This window comes from Typopeltis vanoorti, unplaced genomic scaffold (assembly GCF_054136105.1).
Source record: "Typopeltis vanoorti isolate ZY-2024b unplaced genomic scaffold, IOZ_Tvanoo_1.0 HiC_scaffold_24, whole genome shotgun sequence".
NCBI classification, from domain to species: Eukaryota; Metazoa; Arthropoda; class Arachnida; order Uropygi; family Thelyphonidae; genus Typopeltis; species Typopeltis vanoorti.
In genome coordinates, this window is record NW_028328064.1 from 5,135,428 (window position 1) to 5,150,022 (window position 14,595).

Here is a 14,595-nt window from a genome sequence, read left to right on the forward strand (position 1 = left end):
ATAACCGGTGTAAACCTCAACAGAAATCAGGGTGCAATCCTAAACAGTTTGTGGAAAAACCTGATCCTCTCTCTAAATCAATCTGAACTACAGCTAGTCAGTAATTACATTACACGTTTACAACAAACACGCATGCGTGATAATGAATAAGAACAGTAAGTCCTCTCAGTGTAACCTTAGCTACTAGTTGGTTTACAACGTTTTTTATGTTCCTTTCAATTTGCATTTACTAGTTTTTATGTCTCTATAAACGCCTTGAAAAAGCCAGACAGTTTGCTGGCGAAACTGGTAGGCTCTAATGTAAGTTTTTTTTGTGAATGGTCAGTAATAAATAAGTTTGTATTCAAGGTAAGTTCCTCAACTTCTTAGAAATTAGACATATCTATGAAGCCAAAAGAATAGATAAATGTTTACATTCGAACTGTTGTGGATTGTTTATCAATAATCAATACAAAAATCATTATTGATATTTACCAAAATATCAATAATGATATTTTGCTGCAGAAACACAAACCATTCTGAATGAAAGTTCATAATATGAAGACATATTTAACACCTGGTGAGGACCCCAGCTTAAGGCATTTCAGTGTTGTTCATTAAGACAGAATTGGAGATGGTCCTCCTTATGGCAGAATCACTATCCCAGTGGATAGCCACACTCCTTTTCAGTGTGCCTAGCTTAATATTGCTCTGAAAGCAATATCCATTTGACTGTCCATGGGATTTCTTCCAGTTTATATGAGATTGACCTTGATAACCTTATATTGCAACTGCCTGAGCTTATATATCTTATGGCGACTTTAATGGGGATAACATAACATCTGTGGTGTAATGCCAACACGAATGGACGAGGCTGCATCATTGAGCATATGTTTGACAATAATTAGCTCTCCCTTCATAATAATAGACTCGATACTTTCTTCCATATGCTATATTGTGCAATGGAGCTTACAGTCTACTCTCCTGCTGTTCTTCCACTGCTCATGTGGGATGATGAAGAGAACATATATGGAAGCAATCGTTTTCCTGTAATTTGCAGTATTTCCCCACATGAATCATGTTTTCCTACACAGGTGCCTATGTGGAAACTTGTTCATCTTGACTGGAATATATTTTCCCATCGTGCAAAATTTAAAGCTGAAGTCAAACTTTTTTTTGATTTAAATATCTGCCTAAAGGTACAAAAAGAAAAAAAAAATTACAAGAGCATGCTTTATAGAATCCAGAGAATGGTAATGGAACAGTTTATCATTAATATAGTGCATAGATATAGGACATCATATATATTTTATTATTACATTATTTTATTATTATATTACATTATTTTATTATTACTCATGAGTTCTTGGACTCTAAGGAGTCCAAGAACTCATGAGTAGCAGCTGGGATATGGTGAGATTTCTTCATTGAAAAAATGCTTAAATAATGCACTATCTGATTGTATCCCTAGAGTATGAAGAACAAATTGGATGGAAGTGAAATGGATGTAACCTTATTAAGTAAGAGATCCATAAGAAAAAGATGATGGGGAAGGAATATCGCCAGAATTACAATGAGGAGTTATGAAATATTATAATTATTATTATTAGCATCTGACTTACATGGAGTCAAAGGACTCATTGTGGGAGATCCATTCTCTCTCATACAAAAAAAGATCATTGAACCATCCCTTAAGCACATGTAAACTCGCCACACTTTTAGGCAATGCATTCCATCCACCAATCACTCTCCATGCAATGAGCCTCATCTCACTCCCCTGCTCCCTCCCCTGCCTCCTTACATCCCTCAATCTCTCCTCGCATCTGACATTTATTAGTTCTGACAACAACTTAGTAAACCATCTCTGGACTCTCTCCAATACATCTTCATCCCCCTGAAAAACCACATGTGACCAAATATGTACACAGTAGTCCATATGTGACCTGAACAAAGCCTTATACAAAGGAACTATAACATGCTTGCTTCTGCATTTCAATGTCCTCCTAATCATTGCCGTAATCCAGGCATGTCAAACTTGTTTACCTCTAAGGGCCAAATTAAGAATTATACATTAACCCGCAGACCGCAACAGAAAAAAAATCTCGAAATAAAGAGGAAACAGATTTTTTAATATTAACATTAGAGTATATAAGTACAAAATACAATCATGTTACAAAACTACATATAAAATATAAAGTTTACATATTGAAATAAAATTATACATATCATTTTTTTGAAGAAACTTGACAACGCTTTTCATTAACGAAGTCTTCAAAATTTGGTTGAATTTGTTGAGCTGTAGTTATTTTCAATCAATATTGTGCATGCTGGTCTGTTAATACTGCTTACAGCAATGGAGCTTACGGTCTACTCTCCTGCCATTCTTCCACTGCTCATGTGGGATGATTAAGAGAACATATATGGAAGCAATCGTTTTCCTGTAATTTGCAGTATTTCCTCACAGGTTATTCAAGTTAATTTGATCTTTCCGCAGTTTTATTGTTCTTTAAAGTTGAATATAGTTGTTCGCATAAATATGTGTTACCGAACATAGATAAAATACGCCTAATTGCACATAACACATTGGGGTATCGATCGACTGATAAATAATTATAGAACTTTGGAATTCCAACATCCATATATTTTTGTTTCAATACAGAATCACACTGAATGTCGATTAATTCCAACTGTAAATTGTGATCAACAGTTTCAACATCAATCGATAGAGGAGAAGTAAATAAGCAAAACTGATATTCATATTTCTTAAAATCTAAAAATCTTCTTTCGAATTCATTTTCTAATAACTTAATTTGATTGGCATATTCTGAAAATTTCAATTTCGGTGATTTTTGTAATAATGATTGACAACATTCAAAATGAGATAAATTTTTCTTTTTGAATTTGTTTTTGCCAAAGTAATAATTTCTGTTTGAAAATGTTAATATTATCAAATAACATGGCAACTACTTGATGTTTGCCCTGTAGCTTAAGATTAAGTTGACTAAGGTGACTTGTAATGTCAACTGAAAAAGCCAGGTCCTTTATCCACTGATCATTTTTTAATATTTCACATTCATAATTTTTTTGATTCTAAAAAAATGTTAATTTCATCCAGCAATTCGAAGAATCGCTTTAAAACTTTATGACTGGAATGCCATCTAATTTCTGTATAATAAGGTAGATCGCTATATTCACTTTCTATATCAACCAATATTATCACCCAATCGACCAACCTTTGCTGGCAAAGGTTGGTCGATTGGTAGAGCCTCTGCTGCTAATGGCTCACACAAAAAGTTAAGCAAGTTTGAATACGGTAAGTAGTTGGAAGGGATGCTGTTGGCACACTCTCCCTCGATGAATCTTTGGAATCCCTGGAGGTGTCATATAATAATAATAATAATAATATATTTTAGAAAGTTACTAAATTGGCGATGATTAAGCCCACGTGCACAAATATAATATACAATTTTACTGACATTTTTTAGGACATGTCCAATATTTAAAACTTTGGAGCATAATGTTTGCTGATGAATAATTATTATTATTATTTGTCACCTCCAGGGAGTCCAAAGACTCATCGAGGGAATGCAATGAAAATTTGAAAATTATTATTACCTTGTTCTTTGCATTTTTCTTTTAAATTTGTAACAACTCCTTTAACAACACCAGTCATGGCAGGAGCCCCATCAGTTGCAGCACAAACTAGCCTTTTTAACAGTAAATTGTATTCATTCAAATCCATATTCCATAAGGGTGTCAAAAATATCAACTCCAGTGGTTATATCATGCATAGGAATAATTTCTAGAAGTTCTTCACTTACTTTTAAGTTCATATCACGTCCACAAATAAAAACAGCCAGCTGAGAGATATCCCGTACATCTGTACTTTCGTCAATTGCAAGGGAATAGGTCTGAAATGTCGGAATTATTGATTTTAGTTCATGCCTTAAGTTCCCGGCTATATCATCAATTCTGCTAGCAATGTTATTTCGAGATAAGCTTATATTTTTAAATTTCTTTAATTGATCAGGACACAACACTTCAACTGCTTTAATAATACATTCAGGAATAAATTCCCCTTCATTGAATGGTTTCGACTTGCTTGCAATTAAATGTGATAACAAATAACTGGTTTTTACCGTAGCTCTATTATCTTCAATAGGTTTTGTAAATACACTTTGCTGATTTTGAAGTGTCAACTTTAATTCTGACAATTTATCTTCACGAAGTTTTGCAACATATTTGTCATAGTTTTCTTTATGATTTGTATCATAATGCCTTTTAATATTATATTCTTTGCAAACTGCAATAGAGTTACTACATATCAGGCATAATTTTTTTTTCTCCTTGAATACAAAAATATTGTAACTCCCATTTTTCTTGAAAACTACGATGTTCTTCTTCAATTAATCATATTTTACTCCTACTGGTTGAAGATTTTGACATTATGTTTATAAATTCTTTATTAATTATAAAGAAAACACTACACATTCTTAGTACTTGAAAATTGCTAACGGCTAGCCACCAATTACTGTGGTCAGCAGATGTAGCCGCGTACGTAGAACTGCTCGTTAAAATTTGGTAAAATTCAATATTTATGCAGTGGTGTAACAAGATTTTTTGAAATGACAAATAGAACGTTATTTATTATTATTATTATTATCCCAAGACCTGATGGAGTCAAAGACTCATCTGGGAGGTCCTTTTATCACACACACAGCTCATCATACCGTGCCTTGAGCACATTCAAACTCCTTGCAGACACCACACTCTCAGGCAAGGCATTCCAATCATTCACAACTCTGCACGAAAAAAACTTGCCTCTCATTCCCCTACTCACACCCTCTTTATACAGTTTCCAGGGATGACCTCTGGTTCTTCCCCAATCTCCCACTGTTTTCTGTAGAACTTCTCCAGCATTGATCCTATAACAATCCCTTTCCAACTTGTAGGTCTCTATCATATCTCCCCTCTTCCTCCTGTCCACGAGACCCTGCAAATTACATCTTATCAATCTTTCCTCATACTCGACATTACAGAGGTCAGAAACTACCTTAGTCAATCGTCTTTGGACCCTTTCCGATATCTCTTCATCCTTCTGAAAACCAGGTGACCAAATCTGGACACAACAGTCCATGTGTGGCCTAATCAAAGCCTTATACAACAGAACAAGAATCTCCCTACTTCTTCAAGTCAGTGTCCTCCGCATCATTCCCAGAAGCCTTTGTGTTGTCTTCACAATTTTGGCTGTGTCCCCTAAATTTCAGATCCTTATCCACTATCACCCCCGGATCTCTTATTTCTTCCACCTCCAACAATATATCCTCACCGAGCATAAATTCTGCATCCCATCTTTGTTTTCCAAATTTTAAATTTGGAATTTTAAGTTTGTTCAATGTTGCAAAATGTAAATTTTGCAACATTGAACTTACATCTCCATTTCCATGCCCATTCCTTTAGAAATTGCAGAGTAGTTTGGCATATAAAATAATCTTAAGTGGAAATGTTAATTTTTTAAATATGTTTATTTATTTAAATTAGTGTTGTCAAAAGTAAATAACCATATTGGTTATAAAGTTTGGTGGGCTGCATGTTACTTGTCGGTGGGCTACATGTGGGCTGCTTGTTTGATATGCCTGCCGAAATCCATTGCGATGTTCTTATCATTTTAGCAATGTGAACCCTAAACTTCAAGACTCTGTCCTCCATAATTCCCAAATCCCTCATTTTTTCTACTCAAAATTGGAAAAGATGACAACTGAGTGAGATGCAGGTTCATTTCCTGAAAGTGTGGTGAGTGTGGAAAATATGAATGCACTTCGGTCAAAATATCCCCAGTAATTGTGTACACTGCATCCCGACCTTGCCTACCAAATTTCAAAACCTTACACCTTGGACATTAAACTGCATTTCCACTCGCATACTCTGAAACAAAGTTTTTTCCAACTTTGCAGTGATGAAAAGTTGGAAAGAACTATGAGAAGTACAAAAAAAAAAAAAAAAAAAAAAGCTGCATATCTCCAGTTAAGTTGGTCTCAATATTATTAATGTACAAGTTAAACAGTTTTGGTCCCAAAAGTGGCACGCAGTTGATGAGCTTCCTTTCCTGGGATACCAATCCTGTATTCACATAGTGTGGATGTTTATCTGATAGTCAATCAGCTATCCAACTCAGTGGGCTGTTAGCTATTCCCATCTGTTTCAATTTATCTACCAGCTTGTCTCTCAAAGGCATTTGAAAAATGCAAGTACATTGTATATTATTATAATTATGATTATCCTAAGACTGCACGGAATCAAAGACTCACTCAGAAGGTCCATATAGCACATTGCTAGTCACCTACTTTCTCCTGGACTCAACTCCTCTTATACTACTAAATATTTGGTATCTGTCCATCAGGTTTCCTCATATTCATATCACAAATTGCATATCCATCTCTGTTTGTTCCATTTGCATACCAGAGTTCCATTTGGTATCCTGCCAAATGCCTTTTCAAAATCCAGCAGTATTATTGTGTAGCCATTCACCTTATCCAGCTCAGCTGTAACTCTATTATAAAAAGTTAATAAATTACTAAGGTATGACCAACTCTTCACAAAGTCGTACTGTCCCTACCTCTCATAGAGTATCATATTCTTATCTGTCCACTGTTGAATTCTTTCCTTGACCAACTTTTCCAGTACTTTTTCCATCTCCCGAGATACTGATTAGTCTGTAATATGCTACCATAGTCTTAGAAACTCCTTTACATAAGGGAATTATTTTGCCATCCTTCCACCGGAAGGATGGCATCGGAATTTTTAATTTAAATTGTGCACGGCAAAGGTGATTAGGGACATGTACAGGGAATTACGCAGTATGTAATGACGTAATGATCAGTTAGAACGAGCCTTGGTGATGCAAGCGTGTTATTCGTAGTTTTCTTCAATTACACCTGATCTATGTAGTCTACATGGTTTTGTAATAAAGAAACAGGCAGTATAATTCTTCATATGGAAAAAATGTTAACTGCTTGGATAAGCGACCAAACTCAATGATTAAACATGCCTATTACCTACGCAACAATTTGTACTAAAGCGTTAGCTATTTTTAAAATGCTGAAAGGCCAAAAAGGGGATGACTTCAAAGAGACTTTTGCTGCAAGTAGTGGGTGGCTTGACTGCTACAAAAAGCGAAGTGATTGGCATAACATTAAAGTACAAGGTGAAGCTGCAAGCACCATTTGTGAGGCTACAAAATCTTATCCGGAAAAATGAGAACAAATAATTAAAGAAGGAAATTTCTCGCCATTGCATATTTTTAATGTCAATGAGACGGGCCTTTTTTGGAAATGGATGCCTGCAAGAACTTTCATCGCAAAAGAAAAAAGAATCCTCATTGCCAGGTTTTAAAGTATCAAAAGATTGCATCACTCTGCTGTTAGGAGGAAATGCTGATGGCAATTGCAAGTTAAAACCCTTATTTGTGCATCGATCAGAAAATCCAAGAAGCTTAAAAGGAATTAATAAAGATACTCTCCCAGTAATATGGAAGGCAAATAAGAAGGCTTGGCTCATGGGTTCCCTATTCAAAGATTGGCTTATGCATCACTTTGTTCCTGAAGTTAAACTTTATTGTGAGAAAAAAACAAACTCCATTTAAAGTGGTTCTGATAATTGACAATGCACCTAGCCATCCCTCATGAGTAGCTTACATTTGCCCTTATTTAAAAATAGTCTTTTTACCTCCAAATACAACTTCTCTTTTATGACCAATGGATCAGTTAGTGATTGCGATGTTTAAAGCACATTATCTTAAAGAGACTTTTTAAATGTTAATTGAAGCAACTGATAAAGATGGAAACTTTCTATCAAAGAGTTTTGGAAGAGAATGCAGACCACCTGGCATAAAGTTTCTGAAAAAACTATGAAAGGAGTATGGCATAAACTTTGTCCTCAGTTTATTGATAATTTCGAAGGCTTTGAAGATCCAACAAAGATTGTGAATTCTGAAACTCAAGCGACCTTAGGTATGACTAACCAGTTGTAAATGGAAGTTTCGAAAGGTGATGTTAATGAGCTGCTTCGGTCTCACACTATGGAACTCGAATCCAATGATCTCCTTGAATTTGAGGAACAAGAAAGAAATGAAAAAGAAGAAGAAAAGACAAAGAAGATAAAAAATATGAAGCTCCAACTCAGTTTTTTACTTTAAAAGGCCTAGAAGAAGCATTTAAACTTCTCGAAAAATCTCAAGCAATCTTTGAATCACAAGTTTAGACTTTGAATGATTTAGTAAATTTTCCTGCCAAATGAATAATGCTTCTGCTTTCTGTCGAGTTATTTTAAATGAAAAGAAGTGAAAGTCAATAAAGCATATGACACTGGAGACCTTTTTTTGCGAAAAAAAAAAAAAAAAAAGATGCACCAAAGCGTCCTAATATATCTCCTACTACCTTGACGGCTGCCGATTTCCGGTGATATAGAAAGGAGCTAATTTTTTTTTCACAGAATCTTTGCCCAGTAAAGTCTTTTCTTATCATTTAATATTCATTTTATATTTTATATATTCCTTCTTACAAATGTAACTCTTGCTTATAGCCTTATTTCTAAGACAAATGAACTCCCAATTTATGAATTCCTGATTTACAAATGGTCCAGGAACCAATTAATTCATAAAGGCAGAAACTACCTGTATTGTAAACTCATTAACCTCTATTCTCACATCAGTACCTTCTCATTTCTCACAGCAATATCCACATTTGTATGATATGCCATTGCAAAGTGGCCAATCAATAACTAAACTAGTTCATCTGCTTCTGTCATCTCTCTCGAATCAGCCCTTGTTGAATTGTTAGCCTTCCATAGACATTTTTATTTTTATTTGCCACATAGCGAAATAACTCATTGGGATTTTTGTCTAAATTCTTCTCATTATCTGATTTTGCTTTCTTGCCTGAGCCTTGCACTGTTTGTGAGAGCGCTGATGATTACCTTTCTCCTTATATACACGGCACAACCTTTTCTTTTTTTTTTCTTTTTTTGCAGCTGCTGCTTAACCCTCCAACCGGCCAGGATGTATATATACATCCAGCTAAATCTGGATACAATTCAATACACCTGTTGAAAGAACATGGTTCTTTCAACAAGTTTGTTTTATGCTGGGCAACTTGACTGTTAGTTATTTTAGAGAGACTAAAAATATAGAAATTATTTTTATTTTCTCTTTTTATTGTACAGTTTATAATTCCAGGACAAAATATAAATCCTTGCATACTTTCTTCACTTAAATATTGCATTACTTTGGAGAACTAATGTTTAATGTTTTTGTGCTAATTTTGTCATATCATATCACTAAGTTTTTTCAAAATATCGTAATCTGCTGTTCTTTGCACTTTCACCTTTTTGGTTTCCCTGTATAATCGGTCTTTATAAAATGAAATAAACGGTTATTATTTAAATTGATATGTATATATTTTCTGCTAGTTTATATATTTTTCTCCAATTTTAAAGTAAGTGATACTTTTGTGTATATTCTCTGATACAAAATATGTATATGTGCATGCATCAAATGTGAAATTTCATAATTTCACAATAGAATTGAACTTTATTTTGACTTTGATAGTTTCACACTCCCCCCCTCCCACTGCAACACTACCACACACCCGAAAACTGTTATGAAACATAGGTTATGTTTTTATTTAATTCGTGATTTTTGCATAATAATTATTCCACATAATGTTTAATTTTTCGACACAGAAACTAAGTTTTGATTATTATAAATTAGCAAATTAAAAATAAGAAAGTATACATACTGTTTCCTCATTATTATAAATCAGGAAGTTATGTGACATTGGATAATAGAGGAAATTAATATTTAAAAACACTGTCAGCCTACAAATGCAATATCAGAATAATATGTTTCGAATGTCTGCTAATCAATCAGAAAGATGGAAAAACAAAACAAGGAATTTCTGCCTGTAAAATATTCAGTTATTGCACGCGGCACTTTAGTGTGCTGCCTGCTGGGCATGTTATTTTGATGGGGGGGGGGGGGGGGGGTATTTAGATTTTAAAAAAATAATAATAAATAACACAATTGAACTTTCTTTGTGTGGTATAGAGTTTTACATATTAAAATATAGCATAGTATTTCTAAATCTTAGAATAATTTCAGCAGACTGCTGAACAGCTGATTTCAGATGCAAAGAAAGGGTACAGAATTAGAAGCTTTGAATATACAACAATATTATTGCTTTATTTCTTTTGTCAAAAATGTAAACTGAAATAAGAGATTTTGAGTACTTTTTGAAGGCTTTCAAAGCTGTAGAAATTTAAAGTAGTTATGTAACTGAGTTCCAGGACAGGAGAGGGGGCAGGGGGAGTTGCAGTAAAAAACCCTAAAAATGAGTATAAATTTTGAATCATTCCATACAGGATATCCTTCCTATTATATTTTCAACATATCTACAGTGGTTAAGCACTTTATATTATAGTAATGTGCATCCTCCAAAAAAATTAAATCTGTTGCAATTTTAAGCAAAAGAAGAAGGCAAAGAGTCTCTGATAAAATATCATTAGGTATAAATTTTTGATACTAAAAAGGACACGATATCGAAAACCAAATAATGCAGTTTATAATCGTGTATGTTGTTCATAAAAAAAGAATAATAAAAAAAATTCGTTCCTAAAATTGAAATGTGACAATCCATATAAAGGTATTTTGCAAAGAAAGAAAGCAAAATGTCATATTTATTTCACTAAATGTTATTTAAAAATATAAATATTTGACAAAATATTTTAAATGTAAACAAACATTTGAAAATTTGTGAAAAAGAAACTATATTGTTAGTAAAGTGAAGGAAATTTACTAATACTAAAATATATTCATTGCAAAGACTGATCTGTGGTCATTTCAGGATTGATTATTTATTTTGTTAGATTTGAAACTTCTATTTTTGGAAAAAGACGCAATAAATAAATTGTGCAGAAAAAAAAAAAAAAGATTAAATATCCTAGTACAGTGAATAAAATTCCAAGTAACACAGTACATGTAAAGACAAGTGACTGAAAAGTCGCTCGACCACAGTTAATCCGCTAATGGCTCTAAAATCGCCGTTAAGGGATTAACAGCAGAGGAGGGTAAATACTTGATAAAAGATAGAATGCCGATGAAGTTTTGATCCATGAAAAATTCTGGGGTTGTCTTACTATTTCATCCACCTTGGCCGGTAGGAGGGTTAATGATACTCCTACCTAATTAATTCTCATAACCTTGGGTATACAGTCTGATATTTCTTCCTTCAGATACTCCTTGACTCCTCCCTCATTGCTAACAACCTTCCCTTGCAGATTTTTATGCCATGGCACTGTTTCAAGTTGTTTCTTAAGCTTGTGAAAATCACCTGCCTTACAGTTCCATGTATACTAATTCTTGACTGAAAATTTCACAACCTTACAAGTTAAAACTGCATAAACATTCTACCCAGTTGGAAGCAAAGTGATGTCACCACCTTGATTATAGACAGATCATCAGATCCTGTGACAAGATCCATCACTCATTTCTCAAGTCTCCTCTGTTGCATTCTGCTTCAAGTAATTATCTCTCATTTGGTATATGAATTCCATTTCCTTCCAGCCGTGCATTCTTTACTCCCTCCAATCTGTGCCACCATTGTCAAATTCCATAATAATTACTTGACCTGCATGCATGCCAATTTCCTGATTCATCTTCCACATCATACCTGACAGCCTATAGTGGCAACCTAATGTTCATTTTGTCTTATTGGCCTTAAATGAACTGCCATCTGCTAGCTTGCCATCTACTTTCTTTTTGGCTGTCAGCAGTAGTATCCCCCCCCCCTCCATCTTGTATTCTCTATCCTCCCTGAAAATACTAAACTTACATTTTATCCCTATAACTACATCATCATCAGTTGTTAGCCAAGTCTCACTAATAGCTGTAACATTTGACAAGATAGCACTAACCAATACCAAAAATTCCTTCCTCTTATTCTTGATACTTCTGGCATTAGTATATATAAACTATAGCATCACCTTAGTCATCCAATCACATTTATCTAGTGTATTGGCTAGCCATTTAATATGGTTTGTTGAGAGATAAGATTCCACATTTTATGGTCATTCTTGCACTTGCTCGCCAAATGGGTCCTGCACACACAAACTCACCTGCTTTCAGTCTAATTGCTTTAGTTTTCCTGACTTTACACCACACTTTCTGTGAACAAAGCTCTTCCTAGATACCTTACTCTGAATCCATTTAAGTGTAGTTTGTCAGCATTATATAAGTCCTTTCATCCTTAAAATTCAGTTCATAGGTCCAAAAATTCTACATCATTTCTTCTGCACAATGTTTGCATCTATTCATTTGCTATCATTGCTTGCTTCTTCCTTCTCCTCAATTCATTCTGTCTTAGCTTGGCAGCAGAGACCTACAGTCATAACCCTCTCACTCTTCTTGTTCACTTTTTCGAATAATTTCTTCACATCCTTTTTCATACAATATCTCTCAGGTTATTAGTGCCAGCCAAAACAATCAATTCTTTCATGTTACCTTTTTGCATCCCAACAGCATCACCTATATTATTAATTTTTGTGCCAGAGACTTATCATCATCTCATTAAATGATGACAAAGATGACTTTTATCATAGAATCATTGTAAAATTTTTTCTTCTTGCCCGCCCCCTTCTCTCTCTCTCTCTCTCTCTTTTATTCGTACAATCTTGTTTCCCACCTCAGACCTCTTGCTTTTTTTATCATCTCAGCTCTACTAATCTCTTGACATTTCTTCAATCGGAATGTCATAATTTGTCCTGTGAAGGACTACATGTAAGGGTGCTGTTTCCTTATTGAGGTGCTCTCTGACCTTCCTCTGCCACATTTTCAGCATCATCTTCAATATTAACATTGTCCAGACTTCTGTCAATACTGCCTGCCTCACTATCACGTACTTTGTTTTCTCCATCCAACTGGCACTCTCAAAACATTTACTAAATATTCACTCACCATTCTTGCTCTCCTTTCACAAATCATTCAAATATGCAATACGGTGCTTGAGTGACATTGATTTGCAATGCAAAACAATCATCCAGCAAGTCCTTATAATAGTTATCATTGTTCTACTATGCATTGGATCCATACTGACACTATCTATACAGATAGCAATTTACACAATGAGTCACCTTGTGGCCAAATTATTAACTGCAAGTGTAATCTCCAAAACTTCTTTTAACTTCAAAGCAGTGGCGGCTTGTACATAAGCACTGCGACACTGCAGCACCCCCAAGGAAAAATTGAAAAAATTAAATTTTGTTTGTGTTTATAAATAATAAAAATGCTTACAACATTATATAAATGCAATATAAAGGTTACAGCTTATGTTTTGACATTGACTGAATTGTTAATAATTGGATTTGTTCGATTACCGCTTTAGATTACGAAACAAATGCACTGCGATCTAACACGGTGTTAGATTTATCACGTTCAGCCAATTGCAGCTAGACTCGCCGATATTCGTTTGCACTTGTCATTGCATGTAACAAGTGAATCCGATACTGCTCTCTGAGCAGTGTCGCTACAGATAAATTGTATGCTTTGCACATGTTATTTCTGTGAGATATGAAACTTTTATTATGTGTGTGTTTGTGATGATGGTGAAATATTTTTAATAAGCAATTTTTTAATATGTAAATTTATTTATTAATAAACTGGTTACTGATTAGGAAAAAAAAAATTTTTTTATTTTATTTTGTATATGCAGCACCCTCACTTAAAATTTCTACTGGCCACCACTGCTTCAAAGATTAAATGTCATGTATCTGGAAGATCTGAATAAGTGGCACCAGAATAGTATGAGAAAAAAAAAATTTTTTCTCATTATTTACCAGAAAATTACATAATTACCAGGAAAAAAAATATTTTTTTTTTTTTTGCTTTACTACTGACTTATTTACATTGTAGAGTATTAAATTAATTTTCAATCAGATACAACCTTATTCCATTATATTAATCTATTTCAATATAAGATTGCCATATCAGTTATGAATTATTTATATACTTGAACTTTCAGGTATGTTCCAATCTGAATACCTGTTATTGTGACAGAGGTTGGACTGGTCATGACTGCAGCCAACGAGCAGATGAAAGAACACATCCTGAAGTTGTTATTGGTAAACCTCATGATTTTACAACTCAAGCAGCAGTTGCACAGACTGTGGCTGACTGGAAGAACAAAACAGTTAGAAGTTCCTTTCCTGGTACTGTGTATGGTTAAAAACAATTATTAAGATTTTAAGATAAGTAAATTTTTATTATAATTACACAGTTACATCAATAAAACCAAAAGGATTTATTTGTATACCTTAATACAACATTGAAATGATATCACGTGCAAAAAAAAAAAATCATAATCAATTAAAAAATGCAAAAATGAAACAATTGCAGCCTATAAGAGATCAGCAACAGCTGCATCCAAATTCCTCAACTTTGTTCCCGTGGAGATAGATCCATCCTTCCAGATTTCAGACTAGTCTCTGACTGCTGTTTTAGCCATTCCTAATCTTCTTTTGACATCTTCCAAAGCAATTCTTCACATTGGAGAGGCATGTCAGATCGTG

The 14,595-nt window shown here is 34.1% G+C and overlaps 1 protein-coding gene across 2 annotated transcripts in view; it reads left to right on the forward strand.

Moving 5' to 3' along the window:
• Nucleotides 1-14,595, forward strand: part of LOC150092192 (disintegrin and metalloproteinase domain-containing protein 11-like) — a 1,236,934-nt gene that overhangs the window by 793,953 nt on the left and 428,386 nt on the right. For both annotated transcript variants that reach the window (XM_090415260.1, XM_090415259.1), the window contains exon 26: nt 14,049-14,235. In XM_090415260.1, the coding sequence (XP_090271386.1) occupies nt 14,049-14,235 (187 nt within the window). The remainder of the gene's footprint in view (nt 1-14,048; nt 14,236-14,595) is intronic.